This window comes from Chelonia mydas, chromosome 7 (genome assembly GCF_015237465.2).
Source record: "Chelonia mydas isolate rCheMyd1 chromosome 7, rCheMyd1.pri.v2, whole genome shotgun sequence".
Taxonomy (NCBI): domain Eukaryota; kingdom Metazoa; phylum Chordata; order Testudines; family Cheloniidae; genus Chelonia; species Chelonia mydas.
The window spans coordinates 19,274,903-19,298,170 of NC_057853.1; the positions used below are offsets into that span (position 1 = coordinate 19,274,903).

At 45.3% G+C, this 23,268-nt stretch overlaps 1 protein-coding gene across 6 annotated transcripts in view; it reads right to left on the bottom strand.

The window, feature by feature from the left end:
* FGD5 (FYVE, RhoGEF and PH domain containing 5) overlaps window positions 1-23,268 on the bottom strand; it is a 155,197-nt gene that overhangs the window by 80,535 nt on the left and 51,394 nt on the right. For all 6 annotated transcript variants that reach the window (XM_043552084.1, XM_043552082.1, XM_043552085.1 and 3 more), the window contains exon 3: window positions 6,769-6,898. In XM_043552084.1, coding sequence (XP_043408019.1) covers window positions 6,769-6,898 — 130 coding nt within the window. The remainder of the gene's footprint in view (window positions 1-6,768; window positions 6,899-23,268) is intronic.

Consider the following 23,268-nt stretch of genomic DNA (forward strand, 5'->3'; position numbering starts at 1 on the left):
ATTAGCTTGATTGAGGCAATGTGTGCTCAGGTGGCATCACATAGATAAAGACAGGAAAAGTCACAGACAGCCTGGCTGAAAACAGCAATTTTCTGCCTTTGATGGAATAGACATGTATTATTGATATTATTTCATTGTCTTCAAGGGAGCTGAATAAAATGATGAATAATGAGGAAACAAAGGCCAGTGGCTGATGCTCAGCATTGCAGGCTATCAAAAGCCCATACACATCAGGAGCCCATGAATGCTTCACAATATAGCTGCACTTTCACGGGGTCTTAACATGCTTATGGCACATGGAGTGTATGGTTTATTGCTCACATCCTCCCATCCCATCGTGTTACTCTTGGTGGGGGTGGGGTGGTAGGGTCTTTGCTTTCCAGTGACCATGCTTCCTGTTTTCCTGCAGGATAACCTCTTTCCAGGTAGTCTTAAACTAAACTTGATGATTAAAGTCCTGTTTCAGAGGAGACAGTTATTGTTAGGAGAGTCTCAGCTGCCTGCTTACAAGACAGACAAACTAGGAATGGGCCAAACCAAAGGTTACCAGTGTTGTGGAAAAGGTCTAGAGATCAGATCAGTGGTGGCCAATCAGTTCTTCCACTTTTGCAGACTAAGGTCTAGATCTCCATGGAGTGCACAAGCAGGGAGCGCAAGACTGTGGCACTCATGTACAGGGGCGAGCAGAGGTCACGTGTGAGCCCAGCTGAGGTTAAGTGCTAGGCTAAGTGCTCTGCACTGAGCGGTCTTAGGTCTCATGTCCCTTCTGCATCTACTTCCTTAATATCCAGGGTTCAGGTGAAAGGGGTGAGGGTGGGGCTGGGGTGAGCAGAGTATGAGATTGTCTGAGGAGAAAGCCGGGGGGGACGACGGGGAGGGGGCAGGGAAGGTACCATTCTTAGCATGCTGATACAGCACTTAAGCATCCTGACAGGCTTCACTGCTCCAGTTAGACAGCAGTGGCATGGCAGAGACAAAGCAGTAAACTCACTGAGGCAGGAACGGGGTTGTCCCTCCAGAGCATCGCATTTGACTTTGTATTTATGTACTCTGCACCTGTGCTGGGCAATACCAAGCCTAAGACAGCAATTGGACAAGTCAATACCCATTGCCTACCACTCATCTGCATGCTTAACATGTCACTTGCCCAAGTGCTACTGCATAGCATAGAGCTGGACAGCTGATCACACATTTCATACATGACACAAGGATAGGGAGATTCAAGTAGCTTGAAGTTCTCAGTGCTCCAAGAAACAGAGGAGTAATAATAATGCTTTGTGTTTCATCAGAGGCAGCGTGGTGTAGTGCATAAAACTAGGAGTCAGGAAAGCTAGGTTTCATTCTTAACTGTGCCACCGGCCGGCTGCATATCTCTAGCCAAGTGGCTTTGTCCCTCTGCTTCCCCTCCTACCATTTGTCTGTCTAACTGCTTTAGATTATAAACTCTTTGTGGCAGGGACTGTGTGTCTGTACCACACCTAGCACAATGCTGCTGTCAGAATGATCAGAGGACTTTAAAGGGATTTATAAATATTAAATAACCCTCCTAACACCTCTGTAATGTAGGTTTATTCTTATTATTAATTTTATAGATAGATAAACTAAGGCACTGAAATAGCAGGGGGCCTTGTTCGAGGTTTCATAATGAATTAGTGACACAGTTGGAGATGGAACCCAGGAGAGTCAACTTCCAATGGCTTGTTCTCAGGGCTAGATTGCAACCTGTCCTGGGGAATCTGTTCAATTATACAAGGCCAAATGTGGCCCATTAAGAGCTGTCTAAATGTGTCACTTCCTTAAGGGGCACAAATCCATTGCTCCCAAGTACAGCTTATGTTTGGGTTTTGTGGGTGTGGGTGTGTTTCAATGTATGAAAGTTAAAGGTTTGCAAAACAGAGTGATTAATGGAGCCTGGAAACCGACCCCACCCAGTGGAAAGATAAGGAACAGCAAAGGCAATTTGACATGCAGTAATAGTGAGATGGTTGCTGCCTTGGTCTTTGCAAAACCTTTGTATTCCAGCTTGATATTTCCTTCATTGCACACAACACAGGTCTCCTCTGTGTGCTGTGATGGTTCACTGCCTTCCCTGTCCCACTGCTGCCTTACATTCCTGGCACCTCAGAGAGGGTCATGGTAGATTATCTTCAATGCTGCCCTCAGGATCAAATAATTTACTAAACTCCTTTATTAAGTCTCCACTACACCAAGGTATCCACTAGCATTACACAAAGGTAAGTTACCTGTATTGGGTGACCACTTCTCCAGCATGACCAGTATTGGATCCACATATAACAGCACCCTGTCCAAGGTGAGCAGCTAAAATGATCTGGGATGTCTAAGGCCATAAGACACAGCCTGATTCTACTCTCATTTACACCATTTGTACACAGCTGTAGGCTTCAGTGGAGTGCCTCTTGATTTCCCTCAGTGTGAGGAAATAAACTCTGCATTTAAAATATGGCTTTATTTGTATTACAATAAAAGCACCTGATGCTTTATAAACAATCACATTATTGCAGGATCAAACTAGTCTAATTGAATCTTTCCTGGGAATCCCTTCAACTCTTCATGTCAAACACCCAGCCATGTTTATTAACAGACCCTTCTTCCCTGAGTGGTGGTTTAATGTACGATTCACTGTATACCACCCTTGAGTATAACAGGAACACTGAAATAGCTGATGCTGATACAATATTCCCTAGTGAGCTGATATTTACCCTGTTACTACTGTACCCTTCCAAAGCCACCATTGTATAGAAGGTTGGCTCCTTATCAGCAATGGTGCAACTTGTCAGTCTGAGTCTAAATGCCTTCCATTGACTACTGGGGCTATTTTTAAGCCCATTGCCTATTCTTGTGACCAACACCCTTGTGTGTGACACCCAGGCTAGGTCAGGCAGCCAGACATCACAAAATATAGCCTGAGGCACCCTCATGCCTTGCAGCTGTCACATTTCCCTTGGCCTGGCTTCCCAACAAAGGAGGCTGGAGAAGTTAACTCCCAGTTCAGGGGCTGCATCTCCACTTCCGACAAGCTCACACCCCACAACCTTTGCTTCACAGTCTTATATTGCTTGATATTGGAGTTTTGTGGATGCAGTGAGAGTGCATGCATTGTTGTGGGTGCATTGAAGGTGCATACATTTATGCGTGCATCCCCATTGAACCCTCCAAAAAGTGCTTCTCCTTTACTGGGCTTTTGTTTGTCCCTGACAGAGCTCTCAACATGATGGCACTACAGTGCAGAAGAAGGATGGAGGTGTTTCAGGGGCCAGGGAACTGAAACTATCCAGCAAACTCCATAGGATTTGAAGTTACCCAGGTGAACCCCAACACTGGCCCCACCACCCCTTCCAATTCGCCACCAGCTATTAGAGCTTAAAATGTGGCCCCTGATCTACAGCATCCTCTGACTTGCTCTTTTCGTGATCCAATGTGGAAGTGACTCCCTACCACACAGAGTCTCTTGTCTTCATGGGCAAAGTGTCAGGCCTAGCAAAGGAATTGTCCTTGGAGTCACTTCAGTTTCAGGGTGAAGAGTGCTGAGGAGATAAAGGTGTAGCTGGGAATGGGGTCAAGTCAGGGAGGGCAGTTGTCTTAAGAGGCAGCCAGGGGGCGTGATCTGAATGAATACTCCTGCTTGGACTCCCAGAGTCCTGACACTAAAGTCTGAGGCCTTATCTCTGGTAGAGTAGTTAAATTTAAATCGGGGTTGTGGTTCAGGCCTTCTAATGCAGGATCCTTCCCAAGCTTTTTGGGATGCTTTGGGAGAAGCCCAAAGGCTTGTGTGTCTCTAAACCTTCTCTGAATCTCTAGAGAACAACACTGGGCTGGTTGTCTCACAAGAGCAGCCCTTCTGAGGGCATCTTCTTGTTTCTATTTCTGGTCCTGGCTGGAAGTAGGAATTTCAGAGAAAGCTGCAAAAGGTATTAGCATAGGCAAAGTGAGAGGGCAGTCTGAGTTTGCGGGCTAATGGGGTCTGAACTGCAAGTTCAGATCCAGATCTGAGCACCCCTAAAGTTCACAGCTATGTGGTTAGTTCATCTCATTGTAGAACAAAGGACCAGCACCAAGTTTAGGTCTGGATCAAGTTCAAAGGGTGGGATGGATTTGGTTTGGATGTTTTTCTAGTACTAAGTGAAGGCTTTGGAGATGAAAAGATCCCTTATTTCACTTGAACCTGTACATGCCTACACCTCCCTGGAACCCACATTTGCCATTTGCCATCCCTAATCTGATGCTTTCCTCTATGCAGGCAAAGAAGACTCCAAAATCCATTGTTTATGGATGACTTCCATTGTTTATGGATGTCAGGGTGACTTCGGAGTCTGCGACTGAAAAGTCAAGTGTCACCTTCCTACCAGTTGGATGGATGTAAGTAAATAAGCATACGTAGCAGGCACATACATGGGGGATGACTCCAGAGCTCCTGTAAATTAGCTAAGTGCAGGGGATAAAAGAGAGAATCTCCGTCAGTTATGTAAGAGAAGTGCACCCCTTTTGGTTGTTTTAACCAAATAGAATCACAGAGGTTAAAAAAACTACAGCATTTTCATCCTATTTTTCGAACCTGATACCATCTGCCAGAAATTTAAAGAAAGGGATTCAAGTGCGCAATTAACCAAAAAGAGCACATTCTCAAAATCAGCTTTAACTAAAATAATCAAAAGTACCAAGTGCTGTTACCCAGGGTTTCTGGATTGAGGGTACACTTCTAGAACCCTGACCAAAACAAAACTTGGAGAAGACAGGCTTGCTTTTCTACTTCTTTACATCATTTTTATGCCAGTCCAATTCCAGTGCAGTCCAATGGAGTTAGATTGGTGTAAAAATTATGCAACCCAGTGGAAATCAAAGCCCTAGGTTTTTTTATAAAACTGATACACCAAAACACCCCAAACGTATCATTTTGTCCATCATTTAAATTGTTTGCAGAATGGAGGTGCCGGCAAGTCCTAAAGGTTCCTTCAGACTCACACAGAGCTCATCCCCAGGAGAGCAGGGATTCAAAGGGGGCCAGCTGTTCAAACAATTCCAGGAAACCTGTGTACAAATCTGACTTTTTTTTTCTCTTCAGAAAATGAGCCTTAAAAAAAGAAACAACAGAAAACAACACCTCCCCCACCCCAATCCTCAAACTGGAAGCCTTGGAAATCTCCAATGAACAGGCAAAAAGCAAAGAAGCAAAGCAAATCATAATACTTGGGGATTGACAATCCACATTTCAGCAGAGTGAAATAAGTATATCCCAGCTAGACACCAGTCAGAATCACATGTTCTGGATACAGCAAGAAGATCTTATCAGCTAGGTGATTTCATGCCTTTATTCAGGCTAATTTTCCCTCGGGAGTGGGAAACCATAAACCAAAACAACAAACTCCAGTTGTTGGATTTTTTTTTTAATCCAAATTCAGCTCTGCTAGGCCAGCCCCAAAACATTTGTTTTAGCAAGATTAGCTCATTTCCAAATTCATGGTACTATTTTTGGCATCCAGACATGTGTACCTCTGCCAACTCTCCCCAAGCGACAGTACTTCTGAACTCTTTCATGTTTTACAACTGCTCTGTGTTGTCTGAGGATTTTGCTACAAGCGGGAGAAGACATCACTTCGTTGGGTAGTTGGACAATTTTTCTGCACTTCATCATTGCACGGCTGTGTTTTTACAGGGCAGCTAATGCTTCCTTGGCACCCAGAAGATTTGCGTGAGAAGACAACAAAAGGAGGCGGGAATGGTGGGGGTAGGAAATACAATCCACTGTCAGTATTCTTTAACTATATCAGCACTTTCTGAGGGAAGAACAACAGAGGGTTGGAATTTATTCTATTCACCATCAATCACAATGAGCCAATAATGGCCCAAGGTTTTTGTGGAGAGTCTGGAAAGCTGGGTATGCAGGGCCACAGGCAGAATTCCATAATCCTGCAATTCTGGAGGTGGAATTCTCCATCGTAAGTGGAGGGCTCAGTGCTGTGACCCCTCTCTTCCTTCTGCAGATTAAGTTCTATGGCATGGGCTCTTCACTGGCCATCTGTCAGCAATTTCTCCCCACCTCCAATCCCCAGAGTGCAGGACTAAGAAAGAGGCTCACAACTTTTCAGATCAGATCTTATTGCACTGATCACGCATGTCATCCCTCAACCTCCAAGAGACTCCAGGTCTGTGGATCTGGTGCTGTATCCACTAGAAAGTCTCCCATTAGTGGGCATTGGATCAGGACCTACCTGGCCTGCTGGCTGGTTGCCTCAGCTTCCCTTCTTAGGTCTGTGGGCTCTGCCATATTCAACAGAAGTAACTCCTTACCATAGTACTAAAGAAATGCAATGCTCATAGCTCTGATACTCCTGGGCTAGCTGTAAGCACAGAGCGGGGAGAGATGGCTACTTGAGGGTACACCTACATAGCCCACGGCAGTGCGCCTCCCAGCCCAGGTGGACAGACTCATGCGGCTTGCACTACCATGCTAAAAATACTTGTGGAGACATTGCAGTGTGGGCTAGAGCTCGGGCTCCGACGCCTAGAGAGGGGGTGGGTATCCGAGCCTGACCTCCAGCCTGAGCAGCAATTTCAAAGCATTGTCTACACAGCTATTTCTAGAGTGCTACTGTGGGCCCCGCAACCCTGTGTCTGTTGACCTGGGCTGGGAGGCTTGCTGCCATGGGATGTGTAGACATATCCAAGAGTCAAGGATGTTTTCATCCTTGTTTTTCTTCCCTTCCCCCTTGAGTGTTTCCTATATTCCCCAGATTGTTCCAGATCTCTTACTTTATGAACGAGGCTGGGATCCCCCTGGCTACTCTCCTCGTCTTCTGAACTCTTCTGTTCCTCATCCGATGTGACGTCCTCCACGGGTACCACAGAGACAGGGCACACCTTGTAAGGCTCGGTATAGGCACTGTAAGCAAAAGGAACAGATCAGCCCATTGCATTCTCACCATGCACTCCTCGTCACTGTTACTCAGACATAAGTGTTCCATAGGCAGCCCAGACATAGCTAGTGGCAGGTAAACCATGTAGGTCTGTTAGACTTGGGGAGCAGGATTCCTGGAACTTCCTGCTTTTTGACAGTAAGTTCAGAGGCTACCATGAATGTGAAACATCATAGAAGGAAAGTTAACAAAACTCTTTAAACCTCCCAAAAAGTATGGTGTTTTGGTTCAGTCCAAGCTTGGGGTAGTAGTTTGACCAGGTTCATATTTTAAGGCCACAATTCGAACTAGTTTGCCTTTTGCTAGATACAACCACCCCAAAATGAATATAATAAAATAATGACTAACAATGCTAATTAATAATAGAGCTTAGATGCTGAGATGCTGGGTTCTCTAGGGATACTTCAGATCAATAAAACAGCACAATAGTAACACCAATAACCATAGATAAAGTGCTAGGCATGGGCTCAAACCAAATCCTCAGATCTAAATATTTGTGAATTGATTCAGTGGAATCTGAACGCAGATCCAGATTCCGCAGCTCTGGCTCATCTCTGTATTTGATCGCACCTTCCACCTGAGGATCTCAAATCATTTTGCCAATGTGGATGAATCATGAGCCTGAATGCCAGTCACAGAGTACTATGAAGGTGGCCATGGGTGAGTTAGTGTGACTAAGGGCTGGATTTGCCCTGGATTTCACCTAGAAAGTCCACTAGGAAGGGAGTTTACAACAGTACATATAGGCTGCAATTTCACTGGCACTGGGGTAAAGGTGAATGGGGCAGAGGAGACCTCCACAACCCGAAATGTGGAGAGCACAGGCTAGGGAGAAGCCATGGCCAGAGAAATCACTGATCTCCTGGGGAGTATCTATGGTGGGAGCTTCATTTCCCAGAGGAAACTAAAGCTGTCCTACCAAGGTATAATCCCCCAAGGAATGGCTGCTGGTGGAAACATCACCTGCCCGTCCTCAGTATGAATCAGCACTGCAGTGACTGGACACCCACTGACACAGAAAAAGGTTTTTTTGCCAAAGGTAGAGTATGAATCTATCCCTTAGTCCCTATGCTCTGAGGGCCCAATCCAAAACCTGCTGAAGAGAATGACTGTGGACCAGGCCTGATTTTTCTTTCAGGAATGCAGCTCCCCGCTGAGGAGAAATTATTTGATTTTTACATTTATTTATAAACAGTTAGCTCTGTCACAGCTCCTCCGAGATCCTCATTGCCGGAGTGCAGTGGAGATCGCTCCAATGGTTCAGAGGGGAGAGAAGCTTCGGGGAGCCTCTCTGCATACTCTGCGGCAAGAGGATGGTTGTAGGTAGAGAGGCTGAGCCTGTTCTGTTCCTAAGCATTGTCTTCCCTTGTTTATTATTAGTGTCTGTGGTTTTTCAGTGTGGGCGGCATCACTGCACTTCCTAAACCCTGCCTAGCTGCAACAACAAAGGAGCCTCTGTGGAACAGCTCCACCCCTCACTTCCAAGCTTTTATTGATGGTAATTGCTTTATTACTTTACTTTCCTCACTCCTAGTGCCTGAAATATATACAACTCTAAGGACAGCTTATCTTCACTAACCCTCTCATCCATCAGGGAGTCTGACACTGTGGAGTCACAGGCTGCTGTTTTATAAGTGATGTATGTGGGTGGCACTGGCAGCAGAACGCTAGGGGCAGATGCTCCCAAAGCCATATCATTTTAAAGGAGTGTCTAGACAAATTCTATTAGTGTTAGGGGGCTATATCTCTACTGATCTCCCATCCTCCTCTGGTTCTGCTACCTATGGTCTGTCCTCAGGCTGAGTCAGGCTTCGAGGCGTAACTCTTTTCTTGAATCTCTGATTGTCTTAAACTCTTCTCCCATCCTAATACCAAGATCCAAAACTCATCAAAATCAATGGTGGGTTTCCATTGACTTCAGTGGGCTTTGGATCAGGCCCTAAATAAAAGTATCTCCTTCTCATGTACTATCTCTGATCCACCAGCTCTGCCTCACTTCATCCTACACCCTGTCCTACTCCCAACACTCCACCGAGCTTCTCTCCTCATTGTTCTCTTTGACTTTTCTGTCCCCTTCTTGCTCCCTCACCTACCTATGCTTCAGCCTCCCAACCCAATATAAACCTCATGCCCTCTCTCATTTCCTTCAAAATCCTTATGAAAGCCCAGCTGTTCCTAAAGGCCATAAGTCCTCTGTGATGGGATGCTCACCCCACACTACAATGGAGGGGTTAAGGTGGCTCAGAAGGACTAATTAGCTGGCTAGGCTGCACCTTGGGGGAGACTAAGGCTTGATGACAAGCACTAATTGAAGATGTAGCCCATCTGTGCAGGAGTAGGTGGAAGCTTGAATAAAGCCAGAAAGTCAGAGCAGAAGGGGGTGACAGAGTGGAGGTCTGCAGTCACTCTCTCGCTCTAGGGAGGAGTGAAGGAGGAAACCCAGGGGCAGAGCAGACGCCTGGGGATCCACACCCTGAGGGAAGAAGTTACCCAGAAGGGTGTTGGAGAAGAAAGCCAGCAGAGGGCAGAGTAGAAAGAAGCCCATGGAAATAGCAGCAAGGGTTGAGATGGTGCAGACCTTGGCTGCTGATTGTAAGGTCCCTGGGTTGGAACACAGAGTAGTGGGCAGGCCCAGGTTTCCCTACCAGCTATTGCGGAAGTGGCACAGTCTTGATTGGGAAGACTGTGTGGAACGGTACCAGACAGAGGGTCTGATGAGACTTTTTTACTCCAGGAGGGGAAAACTGTATAGTGTCCTGGCCACAGAGCCAGGCCTCGGAGAGGAAGCACTGCGACTCCTACACAGCAAGAGGGGCTGCGGCACCAGCGAGTGACAGAACGGGGCCTCAGTCCAGGCAGAGCTAATCCCCAGATGCAGCCACAAGGGGGAGGCCCAGTGATGAGTAGACCCTATCACAATTTGGTGGAGAATGCAGGCATGGCAGCTGACCAACACGAGGAGCCTGAAGGCCTGCAATTAGAGTTTCCAACTTTCTAATCTCACAAAACCGAACACCCTAGCCCCGTCCCTTTGCCGAGGCCCTGCCCCCGCTCACTACATTTCCCTTCCCTTGGTTGCTCGCTGTCCCCCACCCTCACTCACTTTCACTGGGCTGGGGCAGGGGGTTGCGGTGTGGGACAGGGTGAGGGCTCTAACTGGGGGCACAGGCTTTGGGGTGGGGCCAAAAATGAGGGGTTGAGGGTGTGGGAAGGGGCTCCAGGCTGGGGGAGGGAGTTGGGGTGCCGGGGGGGGGTGAGGGCTCTGCTGAGGGTGCAGGCTCTGGGGTGGGGCTGGGGATGAGAGGTTTGGGGTGCAGGAGGGGGCTTCAGGCTGGGGGGGTGGGGCCGAGGGCTTCTGAATGTGAGAGGGGGCTGCTGGTTGAGGCAGGGGGTTGGGATGTGAGACTCTGTACGGACTCTGGGCTGGGGGTGTGGACTCTGGGGTGGGGCCAGGGATGAGGAGTTCAGGGTGTGGGAGTGGGGTCTGGACTGGGGCAGGGGATTGTGGTGCAGGGGGGAGTGATGGCTCCAGCTGGGGGTGCAGGCTCTGGGGTGGGCCCTGGGATGAGGACTTTGGGGTGCAGGAGGGGGCTCCAGGATTGGGGGGGTCAGGGCTGGGGCAAGGGGTTGGGGCATGGGCTTACCTCGGGTGGCTCCCAGGCAGCGGCACAGCGGGGCTAAGGCAGGCTCCCTGCCTGTCCTGGCTCCACACTGTGCCTAGAAGCAGCCAGCTAGGGTGACCAGATAGCCAGTGTGAAAAATCGGGACGGGGGTGGGGGGTAATAGGAGCCAATATAAAAAAAAGTCCCAAGTATCGGGACTGTCCCTATAAAATCGGGACATCTGGTCACCCTACCTCTAGCAGGTACGGCTCCTAGGTGTGTGTGTGGGGGGGCCAGGAGGCTCCACACTTTGCTCTTGCCCACAGCCACCGTCCCCCCAGCTCCCACTGGCCATGGTTCCCAGCCAATGGGAGTGCAGAGCTGGTGCTCGGGGCAGGGACAGCAAGTGGATCCCTGTGGCCCCCCCAACCTAGCAGCCAGAGCTGCTGGCTATTTCGGGGGCACAGTGCAGTGTCAGGACAGGTAGGGACTAGCTTGCCTTAGACCCGCAGCACCACCGACTGGACTTTTAATGGCCTGGTCAGCAGTGCTGACCAGAGCTGCCAGGGTCCCTTTTCGACCGGGCGTTCCGATCGAAAACCAGACACCTGGCAACCCTGCAATAGGGAAAGGACAGGGAAAGGGGACCATGGAGCCACCATGTGCGAAAGCCTTCTTTGCAGAGGGCAAATATACCCTACTGAGCTGGGCACCCTAAGCAAGGAACTGACTATGGCCATTGGGAATTAAAAATGGGCCACACTGGCCAAAGAGCCTGAAATAACATACAGTTTGGGAATAGAGTGTCCATCTCTTTGTTGTGTAATGACATCTGTTTATTCTCAGGACACACTACCAAGAGCAGAGAGCATGTTGGTTGGTGAACGACATGTGCTAAGTAATAAGTGCTCTAATGACTGCGTGGGCTTTTTGTGTGATATCACAGCACAGGGTAGCTGAAAACCTCTGTTAATTGTTGGCACATGAGTCACTAGTGAAAAGAGTGAGGCTTTTATTTTTCAATTCCTCCTCCCACTCATGTGGCTAGACAAGGATTCCCCAACTTCTCTAGCCCCCTTGGTGACTCTGCCCTCTGATAGAATGACACAGTCTGATCCTGGTCAGTCCTCAGGTGAACAAAGTGACAGAAGATTAAGTATAAGAAATAAAAATATGCGACAATCACCTACAGAAGTGGCTCGAGCCAAAACCTGCCTAAGTCTGATCTCACTCACACCAGCATACAGAGGGTGTAATCCCACTGTGATCAATGGAAAACTATTGTAAGGGAGAGGAGAAGGAAGTTTGGCCACTACAGCCTCTTAAAAGTTATTTTGCCTCATTAGCTGTGAAAAGGGCAAAGATAATGAACTTTGTCCTATAATGATGTATAATGAAGATGCCTGGAAAATGCAGAATTGTTCTGGCTAGATCCTCCAGCCTTGCAGGACCCCTGATTCCATGAATCAAGGGAAATACTGTGTACTGGAATGTAATGTGCTGTAAGGCAGGGTTCCCTTCAGGATCTTTGTAGATTCTGAATCCTTCACTTCCTGACCTGTCTAGATTTGCTTCTATGTAATGCACCATCGATAAACTTGGATGATAATTATGCTAGAGTGCAGTCTCAATCCCCTGAACCTGGTGACACAGAAAGTATTGAAATATCCACAAAGTTTTCCTCCTCTCTTTACAATTATAGGACTGAGGGCAAGATAAAGCCATGGGGTATGAGTTCCGTATACTTGGGAAATATTTTTGTTGAGAATCTAAGCTGTGCAAGTTGTATCAATGTACTATGGGGATGGGTGTCCTGACAATGCATGATGATGACTGATACTTTGGTACTTCAGCTTCTGATCCCAGGGGCGGTGGGGGGGGGGGGGAGGGGGGCAGAAATTTCTGAGACCAGGCAAAGGTGAATAGTGATCAAAAGAAAAGTTAAGACAACTCCTCTCTCTTCCTCTACCTCCCTTCCCCCAAAAAACGTGCAATTTGAGTTTGGCTGAAGGGTCATATTTTATCTGAACTGGTTCACTCATCTCTCGTTATAAACATCCATGAGTTAAACACACAGAACAAAAAGGCTCTTGAATTCCATCTCCTTCTGCCAGTGTTGGTTTGAAATTTGCCTGTTTAAAAGATTAAAGATTATTTCACTTAGGATCCACCATGACATGTTATCCAATATCATGGGGATGAGGAAAGACCTGGTAACCTAAAGCTTCTTCCCAAAGGATTATAATAATAATAAAAATAATAATTAATAATTTAATAATCTCTCATTAATTCTATCATGCATTTTTAAAATGACAAGTGATTTAGTGGCATTATCTTCTGAATGGGGCTGGAAAGAAATATGAATGAGAGATGGGTTTTGGTGCCATAGATATTCAGGGCACACAACCTGCACAATTACAAATGTATCCCTTCTGCAATCATTCATATTCGATCCTGATTATTTATGGTGGGCAATATGTTCTCCTTCTCAGAAGCTATTATTCTCTACAGTGTAAGAATTTTAAGCAGAAAGAATCTCAGAAAGGGCAGTGGAAGAAGGCAGAGGAGCTGGGCTAAGTGTTCTTTCCTGCTCAGGGATATGAACGAGGGGGCGATAGGGCAGTAATAGAGAAATAAGTGCTTCTAAAATCCCCCTTAGTCCCATGTCAGAGATCAGAAAGTATATGCGTTTGAGATATTGGGAATTCTCTTTTTCTGACAAGTTTATCTGTTTGCCTAATAGATCTTGGATACTGCTCGTTGGGGGAGGGGGGGCACAATAAAAGAAATAAAAAAAGTTGCAAAGCCATCTTGCTTCACATGACACGCCAGATTCTTGATGGTAAAATAAAGAGCAATGGACTTGCTATGATAGTAATATCTTGGATCATTGAGTCTAGAAATCAAAATACATCTCACACACACCAAGGATTGTCTTATATTCATATTTGCTCAGGGGGAAAATTGCTCAGGATGCTGTTGTGCCATGATATCCCAACAACTGCCTACTGCTAACTCATAACTGCAGGGTTTCTTGCATACTCCTAACTCTAGAGCAGCCAGTATTGGCCGCCAGTGGAAACAGGATAGTGGACTAGATGGCCCATTGGTCTGATTCAGTGTGGCAGTTCTTATGAAGTTTATATCAACAAGATGAAATACACCAGGGTGCACCCTCCCCCACCCCCGGTAGCTTAATGATGATGTACAAAGGTGTCATGTACTGATGGAATTACAGTGTGAAGGTGCAATACCATCGCATTTAGGAGCTGCTTTGCAATGTTCAACTTTAATATTCCAAATTATCTGCTGTGGGAGTGCTAGGATGGCAAGATATAGGTCCTAGGAAAATCACAGATGTCCTATATGTTTGGGGACAGAGGTGACCAGAGTGTGTGAAACTCAGACGGGTTTGGTTCACAGAGATTTTGTGTACATTGTCTCCCCAGTTTTGCTTCATATGGATTTGCATGCAAGTCCCAAGGATAAACTCAGACTAAAGAGGTTTGCCTGATGTTAAGTTCATACCAGGCAAAACAATCAGCTTTCTTGCCATTTACCCCCGAAACCTCAAATCCTTAGGATTCACCTGAAATGTGACTCCAAATTTGCTTGAAACTCAGCTCCAAGTTTGCCGAAAGGTTTCTACATCTGGGTAAATTTAGAGTGAGCTTTGGACTGGCAACAACTGCCCTCTGTATTTCCTCTAGTTTAAGGTATTCAATCAACCCCGCATCTCAGAACACCACAAACTTGGGGGAAAATCAGATTAGATATTAATTTAGCAGCTGGCCCTCTGTTTATACAATGAACCAATCCAAACTGCACCCCCATCCCACAAATCTGAACCCTCTTGATCTTTAGACAAGTTTGGATTCAAATCTGAATTCAAACTCGGAGACACAGGCCTAGGTCTAGTTTTTCCATAAACTTTTCACACGGTTCTAGTAGCAAATGTTTTCATTCTGCTTCATGCCCAGGTCCCCTTAACTGCTCTCTGTGACCACTGATAGAATTATGTGCTCGTGTGGGGAAGAAGCTAAAGAAACTAACTGTTCCTTCGTTCAGACAAAGCATCTGTGGATTTAGACCTAAAATGACAATGGATGATATTTTGCTTAGCCTGTTAGGTAATTCATCCACTGAATGTGTTGAGGGGAAAGCTAATCATGTTTTAATCCTATTTACTGCTCATGGTTTCGAGTTTGCAATCCAAGCCCTGGAGTTATACCTGCCGGGAGCTGTACCTGTCACTTTTTATTAAATATGTATTATTGCCTTTGTTTCCTAATATTCACTACAAGAGTCTCAGAACTCAAACTTTCTCCTGGTCACTGTATAGTGCGGGGGGACGTGAACCGTTCTGGATTCCCTCCATTTTCTTCTCCCATTGACTAGAGGGAGTAAAACTAAAACTTTTTGCTTCAGCCCCTTGAACTTCAATGATCCGGATAAAAAGAAGCCCAGGTTGGAATCACACCTCATTTTCATTTTGCTTTTGAAAAACGCAAACCATTATAGAGATTGGGCATAACTGGACCCTTCACCTGACAACTCCCCTCCTTCCCCCTGAACGTAGGTGGTTCAGATAACTTGGAACCCAAATATGCAAAACCCAAACCTGGTCTCATTAACTGCGCACCCTTGCCATCTATGCCTTCCCGCTCCACAGATCCTACATAAAAATGACACTTGCTCCAACCAGAGAAGGATGGACGTGGTTCTCTACAACTCATCCCACTGCTCTTGTCCCATGTGCAAAGAACCACAGGATGCTGATATAGGGTGTTCCCTGCCAAGCAGGAGCTAAGCAGATCATGTCTCAATCTCTGTCCAAATTACAAAGGAACATGCTCAGCCTTGAGCTCTGATTCCGTCTCATTTTTTCATCCCGAACAGACCATTTATTATCACTTGTAAATAGCTCATTACTTTAGCTTTACCTAACTAGGACAGAAGATGTTTGCGTGTCAGTGGGATCTTTTGATTCTCAGACTGAATGTGCAAAGCCTGGTTAACTCTGCAAAGCTCTCTTTATGCTAGAGGAGACAGAACTATGTCAATTGCAACCTTGCCCAAGGACTCTGACGGCTACTCTGTTTGTGCAAGTGCTTCATTCAGAGAGTAACTCCAGAACGATTGCTTTTATAGCCATCCTGGGAGGCAAGCAGTGCTGCAAACTCAAGACCATTTCACTTATCGTTTTGTTGGCTTCTCCCCAATCCCCCAAACTCTGGGCTAAGCATGAGGAATCAACACTGCAGCACGGGGAGAATGAGCATCCAGAGGAAACGCTGGAACACAGAGCAGAAGTCAGCATAATTCAACGGAGGAGAACAGGACAGCCATGGGGAAAGGAGAGCAATTTGTGAAGCCTCGGAGGGAAGGCACAGCTGAAATGCAGTTTCAGTAACAGAAATGCCAATCTCAACTGCTAAAGTTGACCTAATTTCCTTTTCATTCTGTGTCCCGCTCCCTAGATATGGGGGCCTGATCCTGGAAACTTTCTTTCGGCAAAAACTCCCATTAGAGGGAATGAAGACTTGCCTGCAATGAGGTTTCCATGCTCATTAGAGATGCATTGCGGACTGGTGAATTGTTCTGAAATGCTCTGTTTGGTGTTTTAAAGGATAGAGACTGAGACTTGCCCCACATGTCCATGCAGGGAGTAACGGAGAGTAAAACCCCTTTATGCCCCCGTGCAGGCTATCAGCATCATGCTGCATGCATGTTGGAGTAACCAGTTGCGGCACGCCCACTTATTCCCATCCTGGAGCAGGTGGATCAGGAGAGTATTGGGAAAGGGTAGAACTTTAGCCTCACCCCCGTTCTTGTTTGAATGCTGTCATTCACTGCTGATATAGCCCAGAGGAAAATTAGCACTACCTGGAGCAAAGGAAGGGGTGAGGAATGGTGACTCAGTGGGTATATGTGAGGCAGACTGCTTCCTGGGGCTACTTAGGGGGTGGTGAAAGTCTACCTCTGAAATGGATGGGGCAAAATTATCTTTTCTAGTCCATAGAGAAGGCAGAAGATCCATCAAAGGTATAGAGATCAGCAGTTCAGATCAGAGAAGAAAAGTTTACCGCATCTATTCCATTAGTTCCCAAAGCTCACCAACAGATTTGGAGCATGTTTGATTCTATTATTTTACCTAGCTTCACTTGTAAAGAGATGGGGGTGCCTCCTTGTCCTCTTTCTTCAATGGAGAGCTGATTGTTTGAAACCTTTCTGATGAGAAATGGCTTTTCCATCAAAATAAAAATGTTTATGGAAAATGTTCCTTATGGCTGACATATTCTGGGGTTTTAATGAAAGTCCCACAATAAAAAAAAAGTAAAAATTTTAAATTTTCAGTAAAACTTTTTTAGCTAACAAGTTTTTGAAAACCTAAAAATTCTTGGTTATGGTTTTTTATCAAAAAACAAACCATTTGCCGGACATTTTAAAAAAATGAAAATATTTTGATATTTCCAGTGAAAAACAATTGGCATTTTTTTAGACCAGCTCTCCTACATCCCAACAGCGAAATTCCAGGGTCATGGTCCCCTTCTCTCATAGGTGAATGATTTAAACAGAATACAGCTTACAAGAATACTTGGCTATGTAGGGGGACAGTTTTACCTGCTACCAAAGAAGGGTACCTAATAGCACGATGACAGCTGCGAAGCCAGCGTGCAACCTATGGTAGATTGTCTTGTTAACTTGCTGATGATATTTAAGTGGGCCTGTATCTTTCTTTATTAAAAACTCACAAAAGAGATGAGCTATGAAGTGGTAAAGAGGCTGCTAGCTCAGCACAAGCCAAAGCACCAGCAAAGCAGATAGAGGAATAGATGGGGAGGCTTATGAACAGCTTAGCCTGTTTCTCTCTCCCGCCTCTCTGAAACTGCCTTTCTGCAATTTGTAATTGTTTGTCCCAGCAGACGCAGAATTAAGTTTCCCGCTCTCTCCCAAAGATAAATGACTACATTATGCTCATGTAAGAGCACATTATAATTTGGTAAGAATGCCTGAGTATATTACTGTGGTAATCATTATGAATGAGGCTATTAAAGGCTAGTACACTAGCAAACCTTGCAATATTGCCTTCCTGTGGCACGGGACCTCATTTACTGGAGCACTTCACTCCAGCAGCTATGGTTTATTTTTAAAGGGATGATAGTGGATTGCACTGTTATGAAATTAGTAGGTCCTCTTGTCCAGCTCCAGAACCAATGCAGGATTGTTCCTTACAATATATTCTCCAGCACCTTCTCCTGACCAGTCTGACTGAGGTCCTGGGGCATCTTCCATCAATTTAGGGAGACTATTCCATAGTCTAATAAAGCTCAGTGTCAGAAAGTCCTTCCTGACATTCAGCATCTATTTTCCTTTGCTTAACTACATACCATTATCCCTAGTTATGTTCCCACGTTCTTATGCTATGCTAAAAATGTCTCCCTCCTGGAGCGTGGATCCTGAGCTACAGCTGAGGAACACTTGGCAATGGATGTGTTGTGCAAATGTGTCTTTAAGTCATCTTTCCACTCCCTCATTCTTGTGTGTCTCTGCACTGGGTCCAGTTGCCTGGGGCTGCTTACAGCAGCCTGTGGGATGCTATAAATTGTGCTGATTGCACTGAGATCAGTGCAGTTATGCCAGCAGGGAATTTGACAGCTAAATTCTAATCCCATCCCTGACACTGACTCACTGTGTGATCTTGGGCAAGTCAATTAACCTCTGTTAGGCATTCAGAAAAATGGGGATAATAACGCTTGCCCACCTTTAGAAGGAACTTTGAGATCTAGGATGACGTGCTGTACAAGTGTAAGGAATTATTACATAATGAGGAGCACAGACCATCTTGGTTGCCAAATAGGAGAATACACATGTTGAGGAGAGGCCAGGGTTTGTGATCTACACTATTCTGTCCTACTAATGACCTCATCATTGACTGACTTGGGGCTGCCCTTTTACTTTCACATCAGCCCCCCATGCTATGCTTTGGAAGTCTCATGGTTTGTTCAATTACAAGAAAGTGTTATTTTCATTACAGTTAAATAGGAAAAAGAGCCATGAGCAATAGATTGCAATGCTGCTTCTTCAGCACAGATGTGCATTCATTTCAATTTCATGGGTAATGTCCAGTTTGTGTGTGGGATTTTCAAAGGTGCCTGGGGCACCCAATTCCCATTGAATTTCAACTCCCTCAGATGACACTGAAAAACTCATCCTTAAACTTTTCTCTTTGCCTCTGGAAGCCCTGGGACTCACAGAGAACTAGCTGGCTGTTGCAGCTGCTCACATTAAATCCATCCAGCTATTCAGCTGACCCGAGGCATGGAGAAAACTCCTTTTTTGGGGATCCAAATGGCTCTCCACTTTTCTTAATTACACGTTTTGTTACTGCCTTTGGCAACATTGGAAAGGTTGCAGTCCAGAATCAAAGCTGATTAACATTTACTCTCCAGTGATTATTTTCTTTCCAGTCCACTCACATGTTGGCCCTTTCCATGCATGGAAAGAGCACATGTTTATTCTATCATCTCTGAGAACACACTGCGGGTTGCTGTGCACTGTGGTCCTTTTGTTTTGGTTCTCATGCTGGTTTCTCTGCACCACAATACAGAGCTTCACTCTCTGATATCCACAAATCTGGGAAGCCGGGATCTGCAATAGGCCTGCTTCAGATTGTTAAGAAATGGACCTGGGTTGGAATGCACTCACTCTAGTAGCTCGTGTTCTGTACGCCATATACCTGCATACAATTTCCTCTGTGCATCTGGCCGAGAGAAATGGGATTCCTCCATGCTATGTGAGATTTTTGAAAAGCAGCATAAGAAAGAATTCCTTGAGATGCTGAATCTGAGAGCTGATCATTCCTTTTACTTCAGCAGGAGTTTCTCTGGTACCATGTGCTCCATTTGAACTGTGGGACTTCAGGAGAACCCATCTAGTGAGCAGACTTTTCCTCTGCCAGGGAGCGTAGCCCACAAAACCTCACACTTCAAATGTTCCAAGGGCCTCAGATCATCCACTCCAATTTTATTCAATGGGCCTGAATATTTTATTAAAGCAATGAGGCATGCAACAGTGTATATAAAATGTTGGAGCAATTACATGCTCTATTTGTGCGTGCAACTAGCCCTATATTATGTGTGCAAATGGGGTAACTGAGTACCCGAACAGCCGTGATTAACTTGCAGCTACTTTTCACACACAGTCTTGGCAATTGCACACATGACCTGGGCATGAAATCACACGCGCATTTTTCATGTGGAATTGTGTATCCAATTTGTTTTTAATAAAGCGCTCTGGCCCAGATCTCCAAAGGTATTTAGGCTCATGCATGCTTATGCCTTTCCCCTGGCTTCCACCCTTGGAACAAGTGACCAGTGAAGGCTGCAACTCTGCTGGAAAAGCATCAATGCTGAGTTTACTCTGAGGTTCTCTCACTGAACCCCTTGAGTGGGTCCCATGAGATAGCTCCCTTTTAATATCTTCATGGCCAAATGTCTTCTGCAAAGGTCAGTGTCATTAGGAAGACAGGGTAAGGCTGAGTATTCAATAGGCACTAGAAGATTTTAAAAGCAACCTGCCCTTTGCTTTCTATTGCAAGGTGGTTTGAATCTCTTCTGATAAGGGAACTGGTGCTACTCTTGATATTTCAATAGCAAATCTGTTTAGAAATTATTCTGAAAAGATAAAGTAGATAATAGACCCTGACTGGGTCTTTGGAACAGGTGAAGATGAGACCCCTACCCCCTTCTCCCCACACTGCCAGGGAATCCATGCCAGGTTTCACAATGAGCCCAGGACATGCTTAGACAGGACTTTGGGAGTTTGGTGAGTCAAGTGCAGTGTGAATACCCAAGTGGTCCAGACATGATCAATAAAGCTCATAGTTATGCACCTCACTATCCAGTCTCAGTGCTTTGAATTAAGAAGCTCCCAGTAAAGTGGGGCACAATGATAGTTACACATTATCCCCAGCAGCTTCCTATTTCTTTTGTCTTTAATCTTGATCAAGACGGACAGTACCGCTGACTAACAGCTGATTAGCAACTTGTTATTAGTTACAATCTTTTGCCAAGCAGCCTATTCAGACCTAGTAGCAGCTGCCCCAACTAAAATGCTGTAGCTTGAACTATCTTTGCTCGGGCATTTCTCATCTCAACTGCCATCTGGTGTTCCCTTGTACCCCGTGAAGAAAAGGTCTTCATGATTTCTTCCCTAACATTCCCCAGCATAGGGATATAGGGCTTGCCACACCAGATCAGCCCTAAAGTCTATCACGTCCAGAATCTTATCTCTAAAAAAGGCCAGTATTTCAGAGGGAGGCAAAAATCCCGCATAATGCATTTTACCAATGTTATATGTGGTAGGGGAAAAATCCTTCCTGACCCTTGCAGATGATCAGCATCAGATTACCCCAGTTCGGGCATACACAGCTGGGTGAACTTGGATCTCTTTCTAGAAAGCAACCAGCTCTTTGGTTGTGCTGCAGTGCAGACAAAAAGAACAGCAATGGGGTTTGTGTTTGTTTGCCAGCCTCATTCAAAGTAAATGTCTCTTTAGTGGGGTTGGAGGGAAAAATATGCTACAGTAGGAAATTTATCTTCACTTTCCCTGTTATTTCAGCTCAAAACGCAGTACCTCTAAAGTCATCAGGAATTTGCATGATGAGACTGCTATCATCATGCAAATTCATCAAAGAGAAAAGGAGTACTTGTATTTCTCATCAAAGAGCATAAGCTCATCAAAGAGCATAAGCTCAAATAAATTGGTTAGTCTCTAAGGTGCCACAAGTACTCCTTTTCTTTTTGCGAATACAGACTAACATGGCTCTGAAACCTAATGTTACTCTGAAACCTAATGTTCATCACTTACTCTAGTTGTGTTACCTTTCTTACATTGCGTTCAAATGGACTCTAGTACTTCGGGCAACTTAAATAGCACATGCTTCCAGTATGTAAAGTGTGCCCCTCAATTTATTATCTTAAACTATCCCTGCAACGAGGCTAAGATTTTCTATAAAATTAACCATTATAGAGTCATAAATGTTCAAAGCCTCTGTAAAAGGAGATGTGCATTTCTTAAGTCAGCTAAATGATACTCTTCTTTAGATCATTAAAATTTCTGCAAAGTAAAACTTAATGTAAGCAATCAACTTGAATGCAGCAAAAGATGCTAATAAAAGTGGGTGGACAAAAAGTTCCATGGCTGACAATATCTCAACAGACACTGTAATCCCCAACTAATTCTCTTGCTTGTAGCAATGATATGGCTGAATGAGAGCAGATTGCAGACACATTATCTGCTGCTCCTCCAGCAATGTCTTGTAATCATTCCAAGAGTTAGCCAGTACAACAGACGAAGCAATGGGCCTACTGGGACAGGCTAACCTTAACTGACTGAATCAGTACAAAAGGAGGTTTTGCAACAAAAGTCGTTTTGTTCAGCAGCACTTACATCATAAGTAGTTGAAGAGTTGATACCTACAGGATAGGAGAACTTGTACACCTGCAGCATAACAGGCTGGCAGTGTTTGCCTGAAACACCTTACTCCATTAGCAGGTATTGATGCTGCTGGACAAGGGTTAAAGTAACTTGCTCATTAGATATAAGGGAGAGGAGCGTAGCTCTCAGGGGAGAAAGGATCTAACACGTGGCCTCAGTAATCCCAAGCAAGAGGGAAACTATAGGAGCAGGAGAAGGTCTGAGCTGATCATTATATTATTATTTTGTTACTAAAGTGAAACCCCAGAAGGGGCCAAGTGTGGACTCTGCATAGTGTGTGCTCCGTGTCGGTACAGCAGGTTGGGAAAGGTATCTGAACCCATGCAATCAGTGGACAGGAAATGCACTGAGTGCTGGTATACACTGCAGAGGGAAGAGCTGGCCGAATGCTATTCATAAAGAAACAAAATAAACTATCCCCAAATAAACGATTCCCAAATAAATGTTTTTGTCGTTGAAGCATTTCTATGGATGGCCAAATATGGTTCATCAAATAACTTGCTTGCAGACTTTCGCCCCATCAATGAGCAAATACATTTTTTAAACTTTATTTTTTTAATTCACCCAACACTAGCGAGAAATATGAATTTGACTGGAGGTGTTGGAAGGGTAGAAGGGAATCAAAGAGGACTTCAGTAATGAGGGGCCCACATTTCAGTGCCCAAGGAGGCCACACATTTGTGTTCACACTTTGGAAGTGTGCATGCAAATCTGTAACTGCACACGCACGGCTAACTGCACACCTGTCTAGCCACGTACATGCATGACATTGGGGATGGAAAGCAGGTTCCCAACTGTCTTGCTCTGGAGTCACCAGCTGTCTCAAAGATAAAATGGAAAAGGAAACAGAGGGCCAAAACCTGAGGAGTGCAACTCCCATTGGTGTCAGGGGGATTTGAGGGTGCTCCGCACCTCTCAGGATTGGCACACTGTGATTTGCTTTAAATGAGTTTTTACAGCAATGACATGTCTGATCAGATAGGAAAGAGAGTTCATATTGTTTGCCTTCTGCTTCATGGTTCTTGCTCCTCAGATGCTCCTGCGGTAACCTGCCTGTCTGATAAGGTGTCTGTATTAATGTCCCCCTTGGGCTCTCAGTTATGCTTTATGATACATTTGAAGCATGCACCTCTCCATCAGCTGGCTCCTTAGAAGCCTGGAAGGCAGCTAGCTACCAAGATGGAAAAGACCTATTAGCCTATGTTATCTAAATGTTGGCTGTTAAAGGATGC